The 14,259-nt window shown below is 35.1% G+C and overlaps 1 protein-coding gene across 5 annotated transcripts in view; it reads left to right on the top strand.

The window, feature by feature from the left end:
• Nucleotides 1-14,259, top strand: part of GFRAL (GDNF family receptor alpha like) — an 83,211-nt gene that overhangs the window by 26,765 nt on the left and 42,187 nt on the right. For all 5 annotated transcript variants that reach the window (XM_074039033.1, XM_005552696.4, XM_074039035.1 and 2 more), the window contains 2 exons: nucleotides 8,345-8,398; nucleotides 9,499-9,829. In XM_074039033.1, coding sequence (XP_073895134.1) covers nucleotides 8,345-8,398; nucleotides 9,499-9,829 — 385 coding nt within the window. The remainder of the gene's footprint in view (nucleotides 1-8,344; nucleotides 8,399-9,498; nucleotides 9,830-14,259) is intronic.

Genomic DNA, 14,259 nt, shown 5'->3' with positions numbered 1-14,259 from the left:
CATAAATGCATAAAAATAAATGAATGCTGAATTCTGCAAATTTTTTTTGCCTCTATTACTATTAATTACTTCAAACATTCATCTTTTCTTTTTGTTGGGGGTACTCCAATTTTTCTGGCTATTTTAAAATATATAGTAAATTAGTGTTAACTGTAGTCTCCCTACTGTACTATCAAGTACTAGAAATTATTCCTTCTATGTTAATGTATATTTGTACCCATTAACCAACTTCTCTCCATTTCTCCTCCCTCATGTCCTGCCAAGCCTGATCACATTTTTTTCCTTTAGTTTTTTATATGACGAAATTCATTATTTGATTTTTTACTGTTGTTCCAGCCCTTCATTTCAAGGCTAAATTCTATTCAACCATGGTATATTATTATTTTTGTATTTCTGGATTCAACTGCTAACATTTTGTTTAAAAAAACTATGTTCATAAAGTATATTGGCATGTTGATTTGTTTTCTTATAATGTCTTTGTCTGGTTTGGTATCTAAGTTATGCTGGCCTTGTAAAATCATTTGGAAGGTATTTCCTCCTCTCCAATATTCTGGAAAAGCACAAAAATAATTGATGTTATTCCTTCCTTAAATGATTGATTTCATTAACCAGTAAAGATATCTGGGCCATGCTTCATTAAAAAGGCTTGAAAATATAAATTCAATGTGTTAACTTGTTGTAAGACTATTCTTGTTATCTGTTTCTTCATGAGTGACCTTTGGTAGTTTGTATCTTCCATTTGCTGAATTTATGTTGGATTTTTATCCTTAAAGTTTTCAGTTTACTGTTTCTTTTTGGTGTCTATCTCTCTACAAAGTTGCTCCTAGTATTTCCTAATTGCCCTTTTTAATGTCTGTAGTAGTTGCAGTGATGTCCTTTTTATGTTTAGATATCGATAATTTGTATAATTTGTGTCCTTTTAGTTTTACTATTCATTGTTTCTTTATGTGTATGTCTGATTTGATTTTAAGGTGTTTCCCATTTTCTTGCTTCCTAACATAAAACCTTGAACCACTGATTTGAGATTTTATTCTTTCCTCATATAAGCATTTAATACTATGAATGTCCTTCCAAGTACTGATTCAGCTATAGCCACACATTTTGATACGTTGTTTTAATTTATATTTATGTCAAAATATTTTCTCCTTTCCTTTGTGACTTCCTCTTTGTTATGATTTATTTTATTATTATTATTATAGTATTTTGAGGCAGAGTCTCTCTCTGTCACCCAGGCTGGAGTGCAGTGGAGTAATCTCAGCTCACTGCAACCTCCTTCCCCTATGTTCAACCTATTCCACTGCCTTAGCCCCCTGAGTAGGTGGGATTACAGATGCATGCCACCACACCTGGCTGATATTTGTATGTTTAGTAGAGACATGATTTTGCCATGTTGTCCAGGCTGGTCTTGAACTCCTGACCTCAGGTGATCTGCCAACATCGGCCTTCCAAAGTGCTGGGATAACAGGCATGAGCCACCGTGCCCAGACAGAAGGTTGTTTAATTTCCTAATATCTGAGATTTCTCAGATATCTTCATTATTGATTTCTAGTTTCATTTCAGTATCATCACATAACATATTTTGTATTATCTCAATTCTTAATTAAAATAATAATTGCCAGATATCACCTGTACAATGTGATACATGCTATACACATGATAAGGATACACACATACACACATGCACAGACAAAGTACTAGAAGCCATAGAGTAAAAAACAATGGTGACTCAGAAGACTTCACAGAATTGTCAGACTTCGGCCTTTTAGGGTAAGTTGGTTTCATTAGGGAGGCAAAACAAAATGGATGTTTTAAGCAGAAGAAATAGAATGAAGTGGGGAGCATTTGGGGAGCAAGAATTCCCTTGTTAAGCTGGATAATAGAATGGAAAAGTATTTCATAACACTGGAAAGAAACCAGATATTTATGAAAAGGAGGAAAGCTGAGCTTACATAACTTTCTAAAGAGATTAGACTTTAAACCGTTGTTATGAGGAGCTATTACATATTTTAAACAGAGGAATGTACCATCAGTTTCTCATAAGATATCACAGGCAGTAACTTAGAGAGGATGGAATGGGGGGCAGAGAAAGACGCAGGTCAAGAATATCAGTTAAAAAGCCATCAAAATAATTTGAGAGAGAAGTAATGCATGCGTAACTAAGGCACTGGTCCTGAGAATTATAATAAAATATATACTTAAGGCCTATTTATGAATAATAATCAATAGGAATTGGTGACCAGTTGGATATAAGGAGTTTAAAATGTATTAAGCATAATCTCCAGGTGGCTGGCTTGGAACAAGGGGATTGCTGTACATTGAGCCAGTAAATGAAAAATTGTACAGGACTGGGGACGAAAGTGATGAGTTGTATTCTGAAAACATTTCATCTGAGGTATGCTTTAGAATATTTGGGTTAGGAATGTTGGTATTATTTTTCCTAAGTTTGCAATGATAAAAAAAATAGTCTGAAAATGTAAAGGAACATGTCTCATCAAGCTGGCATTGGGAAGCAGAGATCTTGAGGAGAGAAATCTAAAACAGAGATACAGAGGTTTATAAGTAGATAAAAAACATAAAGGAGAGTTAGACTGCCTGGGAAAAACACAAAGAGAAGAGAAAGATATTTTCAGAAGAATTTTATAATCTAGTTGAAGAAATCAAAAAGAAGGTTTTTAAATACAGGAAAAGAAGCTACAGAGAGTGGAATTTTTGAAGTCAATGAAAGAGTACATGAAGAAAATTGTCAAAATGCTGAAAAGTCAAATAAGATAGGGCCTGATAATGGCATTAATTTGCTAATTAGTAGACGTTACTAGTTTTAGATTAAGTAGGCTGAAATGTGAGCATGCTGAAATGCTTATTAAAATATATATTGAGTTTTTCAAGATGGTAAGACGTCTGAAACATCTGAACTTAACAGCCTTAATAGCTACTTTTAGCATATCAAATTTTGACAAAATATTGTATATCAACAGAACTATATATATTTAGAGCAGTTAAATTGAAATCAGTTCACATACTAAACCTATTTTTCCCACAGTAGAAATTTATTAAATACTGCTATGTGGAAATATTGATGAATCAGTCATACAAAAACCTTGTACTCAATGAAAGTTTCATATGGACAAGACCTAAAGGAGAAGGCCTAAATATTCCTGGGACTTCATAAAGGACCTGACATGGTTTTTATGTTTACAGAACGCATTCAGCTGATTTGTTATAATTCATGATAAAGAATTATAAAGAAAATAATTTAAATATGAGAAAGAACATGATAATTTAAATCTTAGCATTCTTTCTATGTCAACTGCAGCATCCTCCACAAACCTTCTAATCATCACTTCAATAAAACGATTTTCTCTCCCTGCTTTGCATTCCCAAAATATTCTCCAGAGTACACAGACATGCACTTTTCTATTCTCAAGAAAATCAGTTTTGTTATTTCTTTTTAAAAATATGCTAAAGCACCTAGCATAATGCCTGACACTTAGCAAATGATTAGTAAATATACAATGTCAGTGTTTTTCATTAATTAAACATATTTTGAGCATCTAAATCATGTGTCCATTCATGAAATATTTATGTGTAAACCCTGGAGAATATATAAAAATCATCATCAAATGAAATGAAAAAGCAAAAGTGATGAAGAAAAATATCACTAAAAGAAATTGAACATTAACATGTGGTTCTATAAACTGTAGTGTTTTTTTGACATGTCAGTTTTTAAAAATGCAAGATCATTTGTAATAGCTCTCTTGAAATAACTTTAAATGGTTTTTGAAAAATAAGAGATATTGGAATATTTATAAAAATATGTCTGTACACTTTTGAAAACATATTAAAAAATCATAAGTAAATTCATTTATTTAATTTTTAGTCAACCTTACTCTATTTGTAGGAGAATCAGCCCTGTCCTCAGATTTGACTTCACAAATATCACACAATAGTTCCATAAGAAAGATACACCATTAATAGCTGAAGTAAAGGGTGACTGCAATAGCAGCACATGTCTGTCAGGAATCTGAACATCTTACTTTGTTGTAAGAGAATATTAGGAAAATCTGTGAGAGAGAAACAGAACAATCAAAGACCCTTGATGAAGGCCAAATGTGTGCAGTATTAAGAAAAAGCCTGAAAGAAATTGCTTTGTGGAATTGTTAATGCAGTGATTCCTCTAAAGTAGACTGCATTTGGGAATGTTTGAAGAAATTTGTATACAGGATGCTCAAATGAATGAGGTTCCAGCCTTCCTTGACGACTAAGATGAATTCAGTCAGGACCTTGATTTATGTTGAGATTAACAATGAAATTAATGGTGTCTTGGACCAGAGTGGTAGCAGGGTGAGATGATAACAGATTCTGGATATATTTTGTTACCAGTGGGTCAATAAAAGAGGAAATGAATGAGGTCCATGGACTAGTCTATGAGATACTTCAACATTTACTAGTGTGAGAGAAGAGGAAGGAATCAGCAATGAAAAACGATAAGGAGCTGCCAGAAAGAGCAAATTAGGAAAGTATTGCATCCAAAAGAAAAACGAAGAAAGAGTTTCAAGGAAGGGTGAAAGTTTAAGAAGATCAAATGATTTGGTAGAGACTTCAGAATCAGAAATCAGCTATTGCATTTGCCAATGTGGAGGTTATGAACTGGATAAGAACAGTATCTGTGGCATGGTAAGCACAATGGCAGGATTAGAGGCGGAGTTTAGAGAGTACATAAGGGGATAGGAAGAGAGAAATTGGAGCCAGAAAATATGGACTGCACTTTGAAAGATTGTTGTTAAGGAAGACAGGAAATAGGGCAGTGCTTGGATAAATAAGTGAGGTAAAAAGAGGGCTTTTTTCCCCAGAAGATGGAAAAAAAAGTTCTGTATGAGAATGGGAATGATTTAGAAAGGGTGATACAATTGATTATGCAGGGTTAAATGGTGAATAATATTCAATATTTATTCAAATATGTTTATTGAATAATAATTGAGTAGAAATGTAAGATAATAAGATATAGTCCCTGATCATGGATCCCACATGCCATTTTCCCAGCATTGTCCTCCAGCATAAAGGGATTCCCAGTTGAAGCCTCTGCTAACATGAGAGTCAAGGTCATCTTATGAGAATGATGAAGGAAATGGTAGGATATGCAGCTTGATGTAAATGCATAATGTCTGGTGACATCTGAAATTGTACACATTAGAAGAAAAATTGCTGGTAATTATTTTTTTTAATTTGTTGTGATACTAGTTAGGATGGTAGTGTGACTTTTCTGTGAGAAAAAAAAACAGTATAAATGAGCAGAAAAGCCACACAGCAAAATTTTATAGGGTTGGAGTTTTATAGAGAATCACTAGAAAGTAAAAGAAGTAAGGACGGAATGACAGTAACAAGAAACTCTTCCTTTATTAGGGTGAGTGATCTAGGCTGGAAAGAGTCTGTGAATCCAGGAGATGATGCTAAGATTGGGAGTGAATAAAAAGATGAAAGTTCCGGAGGTATATATGCACTTGAAGTAATCAAGAATGTGAAGCTTTGGAAGCCAGTAAGATAATTAATATTTGCAATTGAAAGAGAGAGAACTTCATGTCAATGTCAGGTCTAGAAGTTGATCATTGGTGTGGCGTAGTTGGAGTGTCGGTGAAGGTCATAAGGGCAATGGTTAAGGAATTGTGAATTAAGGGTGGAAGATGGTTCTTTTTCCAAAAGGCATAGAGGTAACTTAGCACAATGACAAGATCTGAGGTAGAGGAGAATATTGAGACAGTACCTGAGTCAATGCTGAATATCAGGGCAAGACTTTGAGGTTAATATATGACAAGAGAAAAGAGGGAGGCACAACCAGATAGCATAAAATTCAAAGAAGGATAAATGTTTTATAAGGATGAGTAATTAATATTTTGGAAGCTATAAAGCTAGCAAAGTAGATATAAACACATTCTAATGATATCGTGGTATGTTCTATATGGGAAATGGGCAGCATTCATTAGCAAGAGCTACAGGGAAATGAAGCTAGAGAAAAGCTAGGCTCCCAGATATTACATTCTTCTGTTTTTCTTCTTGCTTCCATGGATGATTCTTCTCAGTCTCCTCTGAGGATCTTCTTTTGCTTTTGCTTTAAATGTTGCCACATACTCCCTAAAAAAGAAATATCGGTTGCATTTAATTCAACTAGTCATTTTATAGAAACATGTTTGTCTACTAGTTTATTGTAAGCATGTTTATCAGATTATAAAATATAAATCAAAATATTTACAAGAGTTTAGTTTCTGATACTATCATGTTAAGAAAAAGAAGATACATGGAAGTACTTCTGATTCTAATATTATATATTAGCATATTTTAGGGATTGTTGGGTATTTTCTGATGAATTGTATAGGATTTTATAACTCACATGTAGGTCTTGTTAGTGAATACTTTTATTTGTTTCTAAAACATATTGACCTTCAACTCCTCTTTCAGTAAAAGCCACTGTTTAAAATACCCTCTGGGAAAAAATGTGTGTATGTGTGTGTGTGTGTGTGTGTAAATGCTAGCTTTATATTTAATGTATAAATGTTAATTTCATATAAAATTAGCGTTTAATGTTATAAGTATTATAATACCTTCTAAGAAGCACTTTATTTTCAGACACTAAAAATAACTGTTTTGTTGTGTTGATAACAAGTACTCATCTGGTAAGTAAATTAGACTGCTCTGGCTGCCGTAACAAAATAGTACAGGCTGGGTGGCTTAAAAAGCAAAAATTGTATTTTTCCCCAGTTCTGGAGTATGAAAAATCTCAGATAAAAGTCCCTAGGATCTGTTCCTGGCTAGGAGTCCTCTTTTACTAGCTTGTAGATAGCCAGCCACCCTCTCTCTCCCTGTGTTCTCAGGACCTTTCCTCAGTGAGTGCTCCAGGGGAGATAGACAGCTACCTCCCTGAAGTCTTCTGATATGGACACTAATCCTATTTGATAAGGGCCGCACTCTTATGACCTCATTTAACCTAAAGACACCATCACTCCACAACTGCACAGGGAGATTACGGCTCCAAAATATAAATTTAGAGGTAATGGGAAAAACATTCAGTTAATAACAGTTAATGAAGCTGCTGTTTGTTTATGTCTACACAGCAGTTTCTTGAATATATTTTTGTCAGTGGCACAGCCTTACCAATCAGTCCCAATGCAGAGGTGTTAATCCGTAAAAGAATGTCTAGCCTAGAGTTTTGTACCTGTTACAAAAACTATATGACTCCCTGGGATCTGTTTATTGGGATTTTATTAGATATGGAATAGTAGCACAGAAGTTGGAACCTCCAGATCTTCCTCAGAGAGGTGGGATGATGGGTGGGATCAAGAAGAAGAGTGGTTCTCAAGCTGAGACTTGATCAATTAAGAAAACGAAAACCATGCACAGTGAGAATAGCTTGGACCATATAAGGAGTCTGGAAGGCCGTGACACACCTGAGGGTAGAAGTAAGCTTCCTGCGATAGTACCATCTTATATATGCACTAGACTAGAAGGCAGGAAATATGAACAAACAGCTCAGATTAGGACATACTGAATCATGAAGGGGCATTAATGCCATAACAAAAGTTAGTATCTTAATATCCAATGAAAAAAATAATAATTTTCATTTCAAAATGAAAATCCTATCATCTGATTCCCCTGCCACGTTATGGATACATTAGTGCTCCTTTTAGTTTCTTTTGGCTTTGTTTTGTATGTCTGTATTTCCTTCTAGGCTGTGGGATGCTCGATGACAGGGACTGCAGATTTACATCCTCAGTTTATCACCTGGTACATAGTAGGGAACCAACCAATGTTCCTTTAAAGATTTTGGAATCAGCTGAACATTCATTTTCATTAATGAGATTTTTCAATACTATAATTATAATTTCTAAGAACTCGTGGAGGGTAAGATAATCAGAGGTGAAACTGGGTTTAAAATTGCATTTCAAATTAATGAAGACCCTACTGAGAAGGGTTTCTATACTGGACTGTGGTGGGAGGTGGTGTTCAGAAAATATTCCTTCTGTTTTTTCTTTCCCCCCCACCCCCCCAGTCAGCGCCCAGTGTTTGTTTACTCCATGCATGCAGTCTAGTCACTAGCATTTATTTAAGTCTTCAAGTAACTGAATCCTCAAAGCAGGGCTGTTTAGCTCACTTGAATGGTATTTCAGAGGCTTATTTTCTTCATCTATACCACACTAATTTTGAATATCAAAGGCTAAATACATGTTACATAACGTTGTATGTACTTTTGCTTGAATATATGTGGACTTTACTCATTTATAAATGTGACTCACATATTCCTAGGAAATTCAGAAAATTGTTCAATAATGAAATAGTTTCTTTGTTTTCCTTCTAGATAACATGAGAGAGGATAAATTCAAATGGAATCTAACTACACATTCCCATCATGGTAATGTTGATAAGTTATGATTTTGATCTGCATTGCAAATACCTGATAATATAATTTAAAAGGTAGTTACCAGGCTTCCTAAAGATAGGCCAATACAAAATAAATTACGTTGTTTAACAGTTCTAATATAATAAAATGCAACCAAGTCATTTCATTTCTTTTACTAGTGATCCATCAAAGCAACGACTTTGCCCCTCCGTTATCAATGTATACATGTGCTGAGAAATATTTAGTAATTAAAACCAAATACCAGGTTGGGCTCAGTGGCTCACACCTGTAGTCCCAGCACTTTGGGAGACTGAGGTAGGTGGATCGTTTGAGCCCAGGAGTTTGAGACCGGCCTGGACAACATGGCAAAACCCTGTCTTTGCAAAAACAAAACAAAAACAAAAATCAAAACTTAGCTGGGCATGGGGGCATGTGGCTGTGATCCCAGCTCATTGGGAGGCTGAGGCAGGAGAATCACTTGAGCCCAGGAGATGGAGGTGGCAGTGAGCTGGGATCACGCCACTATACAGCAAGACCCTGTCTCAAAAATGAAACAAACAAAAACCCAAATAGTAGATATTGATTACATTTCATGGATATTTGTGATCATATAAGTTATTTGGCACCAACTGTTTTTGTGTGTAATTGTGTTTCTGTAGGAATATAAACATTTACGTATGCTAGAATAACTATGTGGAACCTTTATTCAAGATTCCCCTCACAAAAACGTGAAGCAGAAGAAGAATCATTTTGCCTTGAGCCAATGAGCTAACCATAAGCTATGTAGTTCAAATGCAATTTCTGAAGATTTATTGTTTGCATTTGAAAACCCTGGACTGGGAGATTTTTCCTTCAGCTCAATTTTGGCCCTGCACACTTCCCATCACTCTAGATAACAATGTGTATCCTGTATAGATGAAAGATGATTCCAATAAGTCTACTCTTTAGGTCTCAGTAAATTCATATTTACTCTAAAAGATGTAATGTTTGCCAAAAATAGGACATTGGTACATCATTGTATTTTGCTCATAGACTTCTCACAGTGTTTACAGATTCTGTATGTACAGCTTTGTGTTTACTTTTCCACGACCTGGGCATATCATTGCTTTCAGGATTCAAAGGGATGTGGTCCTGTTTGGAAGTGGCAGAGGCATGTGTAGGGGATGTGGTCTGTAATGCACAGTTGGCCTCTTACCTTAAAGCTTGCTCAGCAAATGGAAATCCGTGTGATGTGAAACACTGCCAAGCAGCCATACGGTTCTTCTATCAAAATATACCTTTTAACATTGCCCAGATGTTGGCTTTTTGTGACTGTTCTCAATCTGATATACCTTGTCAGCAGTCCAAAGAAGCTCTTCACAGCAAGCCATGTGCACTGAACATGGTTCCACCCCCTACTTGCCTCAATGTAATTCGCAGCTGCCAAAATGATGAATTATGCAGGTGGGTAAAAACACTCATACATTACTTTCTTATTTCGGCACCTTATTTGTTACAGTCCAGTCCTAACACTTGATCTCATTACATTAGCTAGAGTTCCCACCATCATCCAACATGGTGTAAATAAAGCCAGACAATTCATATTTTTTTGAATCTGTGGTACATGTGCAGTATCGTCTTTGAAATTCAAATGCAGAATAGATTTTTGAAATAAAAAATCAGCATGTCAAAATATGGTAGCCATGAAATAGTATTTAAAAATTATGTATTCAAGTTAGTCTAATGAATGAGTTAATAGACCTGATTTATATATCAGCCTTTTAATTTTTTTGTTTAATTATATAAGGCTGTTACAAATTTATTATTTTGGCAAGGAGACTCTTCAAACTTTGAAATAAATTATTTCTGTCTTAGGCTGGAGATCAGGAAGAAGAAGGTAGCTTAAATACTCACATGAGTGGTGCAAGGTCAGAGATAACCAGGTCTACACACATTTATGTCTTTTCACAATGTCAGGCTTTAATACTGTTCAGTCCCAAAAGCCATGAGCTACATGGAGTTCCCAAGGAGGCAGTTCTCCTTTGTACTTCTCATTCACTTTGTTTTCAGAGCCATGGGTACACAGACTGAAGCCACTCCACAAATCAGTCAGTATTGCAAACCATACATAATAGTGTACTTAATCGATATATAAGGGTTATAGGTTAAACATTCCACAACAAAGTAACATTTAACATTAAGAGAAAAGGGATAGCAAAAAGGGTTAAGGAGCGAGTCCAGGAAGAGTGACAAAAACAAAGATTCCTCTGGTCTTATCTGGGCTGTCCATCAATCTTGCAAGGAAGAGTCTTCGATGTTGGGAGAATTGTTGGCAGCAGATGCTGGGTGCTTATCATGAGTGATAGCAAGACGGTGTCAGGTAAGATAGCCATTTTGAGCTGCTGAAGTCCTACTCTATTTATGGCCATGGAGTCCTCTTGAGAGGACTGATAGTGGAAGAGTATACTTGTTTATGTCCTTATCTGGTTGGATGCAGTCTTGTTTATTTAACAAAATATTTTGTCCCTGTTGGAAAAGTACCCTATGAAATCTAAGATAGAGTCTTTTTCGGAGTTACTTATGTCAAGGATGCTGTATACAAATAGCATTTGGACATCCCTAGCACACATGTATGCCATGATCATAGAAATGTATTCATTCTCCTCTTTCCAACCTCACACCTTTGATTCTTGGGGGAGTAATGTTATTCATTTATTTATTAATTCAACAAAGGGTAACCAAGCACCTACTACTAATCTAGGCAATGGTGAATAAGAGAAACAAATGCCTATGGATCTTATAGTCCAGAGAGAAGACAAATATTAAATTAAAAATGTATATGTTGTTTTAAGGCAATGAGTGCTCTGGAGATTAAAAAAGAACAGAATAAAAGGGATTGTGAATGGGCTGAAAGAGTTGCAGGGTAAATGGGGTGGCCCCAACAGGAAGCATTTTACCATAGCTGAAGTGAGAAAATGGGCCTCTCTCAGTAGATACTGAGAGAGGAAATACTAAGCAAACTGACGAGCCAGCTTAGGAAAACATGTATGTGGCATGTTAGAAAAGCAGTGAGGGTAGAGTGTGCAAAGGGGAGAGAAATAGGGACGAGATGAGAGATTTAATTGAGTGGGTGTGAACAGTCCTATATCATATAAGGGCTTGAGGGACACTGCCTAGGACTTTGGACATGTAGGTGGCTTAGTGTGTGATTTGTCATATTTGTCCCCTTGTTTCAACCACTGGCAAAAAAACAAAAAAGTAATGATACCAACTTCCTGAAGATTCTTAGTAAAATTCTTTTTTTTAGCTTTTTAACTATGTCTACTCTTATTCTCAGTCACTGTAACTTGCAAAGTAGTTCCAGATCTTGTAAATATTTGTTAAAAAGAACTGCTTCCCCATAACACACATTCTATGAAATAAGTGATAAAGAGCTAAGCAGAGTTCTAGAGCATTGACATATTTCGTCAACTTATCACATAGGATATCAAAGTTCTTAAAATAGTATTTGAGAATTTTTCATGCAAATGTGTGTCAGTTATTTTAAGGCTTATTATTTATTTTTCTTGAGTGAACAATAAAGGCAGTGACAAAATACTTTTTATAATTCGATTTAGGTTTTCCAACTCATTTATCATCTCAAAAATCCTTATTAGAGAAATACTATATTTCATTGATTCTAAGATGTGATTTCTTTTTACATATTTTAACATCCCTGACATATTTGAAATAATTTTTTAAGGTTAATGACAAAGATATTTGTCATAATTTAAGTCCCCACAGGTGTTTTTTGTTGTTATTGTTGTTGTACATAAATTATGGTATCTTCTGAAATCAATGAAATATGGTAAACACGTTTGAGCACACTACTTTTCTCACATCAAATGAACTAAAACTATTACTATTCTGCCTTTCTAACTATCACATTCCTACATCAACGATGAAACCTAATAATATTTTAACCAGCCAGGGCCAGGGGACACCATTGTTTCAATAACAATCACTATAAAAATATCAGATTTATTCACAGGTGGGTTCCCAGCTTTGCCTAATTCCAGTGCCAGGGCTTTAGAGGTGCTATCTAATTATCTGGAAGCCATTAGCATTCAGCCTTCAAAGCGTGGTATTTCTGGGCATCCACATCAAAGAAAATATTTTAATAGCAAGTGATGGCTCTGCTGCTACAGTCCTTGAGACTTCCTATGATAGACTCTGAAGCACACACTCTTACACTAACCTCCCCTTGGTATCAACACCTTCTCAGATGGACTGGCACAGAGTTCATGATTTTCCTCAACAAGGACTCCCGGGTTTAACCACCTTCTCAAAATGTTTGGTGTAGGGTCTGGAGTGGGATAAGCACTCAAAAAACGTCATCTCCCTTCCTCTCACTTTGGAATATTGTACACGTAATTTTTATATTGTAATATACATATACATATTTCTTCTCATGTAATTTCTTTCTTAGATTAGTTCAAGCGTAAGGACTGTGTGTCTTCAATTTCCTTTCACTATGTGCAAATAGTCCCTTAATGAGTACTTTATAGAGGTGATGGAAATGTTATATAATATTAGTAGTCAATGTGAAAAGACAAATCCTATCATTTTCCTGAGGAAATTTTGCCTTAGGGAATGTCCAGCATTTATATTAAATTATTGTTAATGTAATTCAGATGAAAAACAAATCTCCAAGTGGAAAACCACTTCTTCAATGAGAATATTAAGCCCTTTATGATACTTACCTTTTTTGCAGAAGAGCCTGTACATAGGTAAAACAGGGCACTTCAGTTTTAAAATACAGTTTCTGTCCCTGTTCCAGATTTTTCAATTCACGATGGGTTTTGAAATTCCTTTATTTTTTAAAAGCCAAAGAGGACAATTTAAGGGCCATTTCTCAATTAATTTTCTCTAGTACAGATACCCTCTTGGAGGTGAGATTATGTCTTGCCAATTTCACAAAAGTCCGGGTATTTATGGAAAATTATAATACATTGTATTTTTATATATTAACTTAAAAAAGTAATGACAAGGTATTTGCTTAGAAAATATTCTAAATACTTTAAAATATGCATGTATTTTTATTTAATTGATTTAAAACAGATGGCACTATATGATATCCTTCTCTACATATTATTTTTGTTAGTTTTCCCTAAATGTGGATTAAAGGTCTTTCCATAATTGCATATAAGAAAATTCACACATCAGGGTCTGTTGGGGAGTAGGCGGGGAGGGGAAGGAACTTAGAGGCCAATAGGTGCAGAAAACAACCATGGCTCATGCATACCTATGTAATAAACCTGCCCGTTCTGCACATCTGTCCCATTTTTCTTAGAAGAAATTTAAAAAAAGAAAATTCTTAAATGTTTGAATAGCTATAGAGTGTGCCATTGCATGGATGTAGCTTAATTAATTTGCTTAGTCTTTTTTGGACATTTAGACATATTCCGAGTGTCTTATTTTATTTGTAGTTATTGTAAATGGGACTACTTTGAAGATTTGTTTTTCAGATTGTTTGCTGTTGGCATATAGAAATGCTACTGATTTTTGTATGTTAATTTTATATCTTACAAATTTACTGAATTTGTTGATCAGTTCGAAGAGTTCTTTGGTGGAGTCTTTGGGTCTTTTCAAATATAAAATTATATAATCTGCAAACAAGGATACTTTTTCTACCTTTCTAATTTGGATACTCCCCCGCCCCCTGCCTTTTTTTCCCCTTCTCTTGTCAGCTAGGACTTTTTTGCTCAGCTAGGACTTCCAGTACTATGTTGAATAGCAGTGATGAAAGTAGACATCCTTGTCTCATTACAGATCTTGGAGGAAAAGCTTGCAGTTCTTCCCCATTCCATGTGATACTAACTATTGGTCTGGTGTGTCATATATGGCATTTATTC

This window comes from Macaca fascicularis, chromosome 4 (genome assembly GCF_037993035.2).
Source record: "Macaca fascicularis isolate 582-1 chromosome 4, T2T-MFA8v1.1".
Lineage (NCBI taxonomy): Eukaryota > Metazoa > Chordata > Mammalia > Primates > Cercopithecidae > Macaca > Macaca fascicularis.
This window is presented reverse-complemented; position numbering and strand designations above follow the sequence as displayed.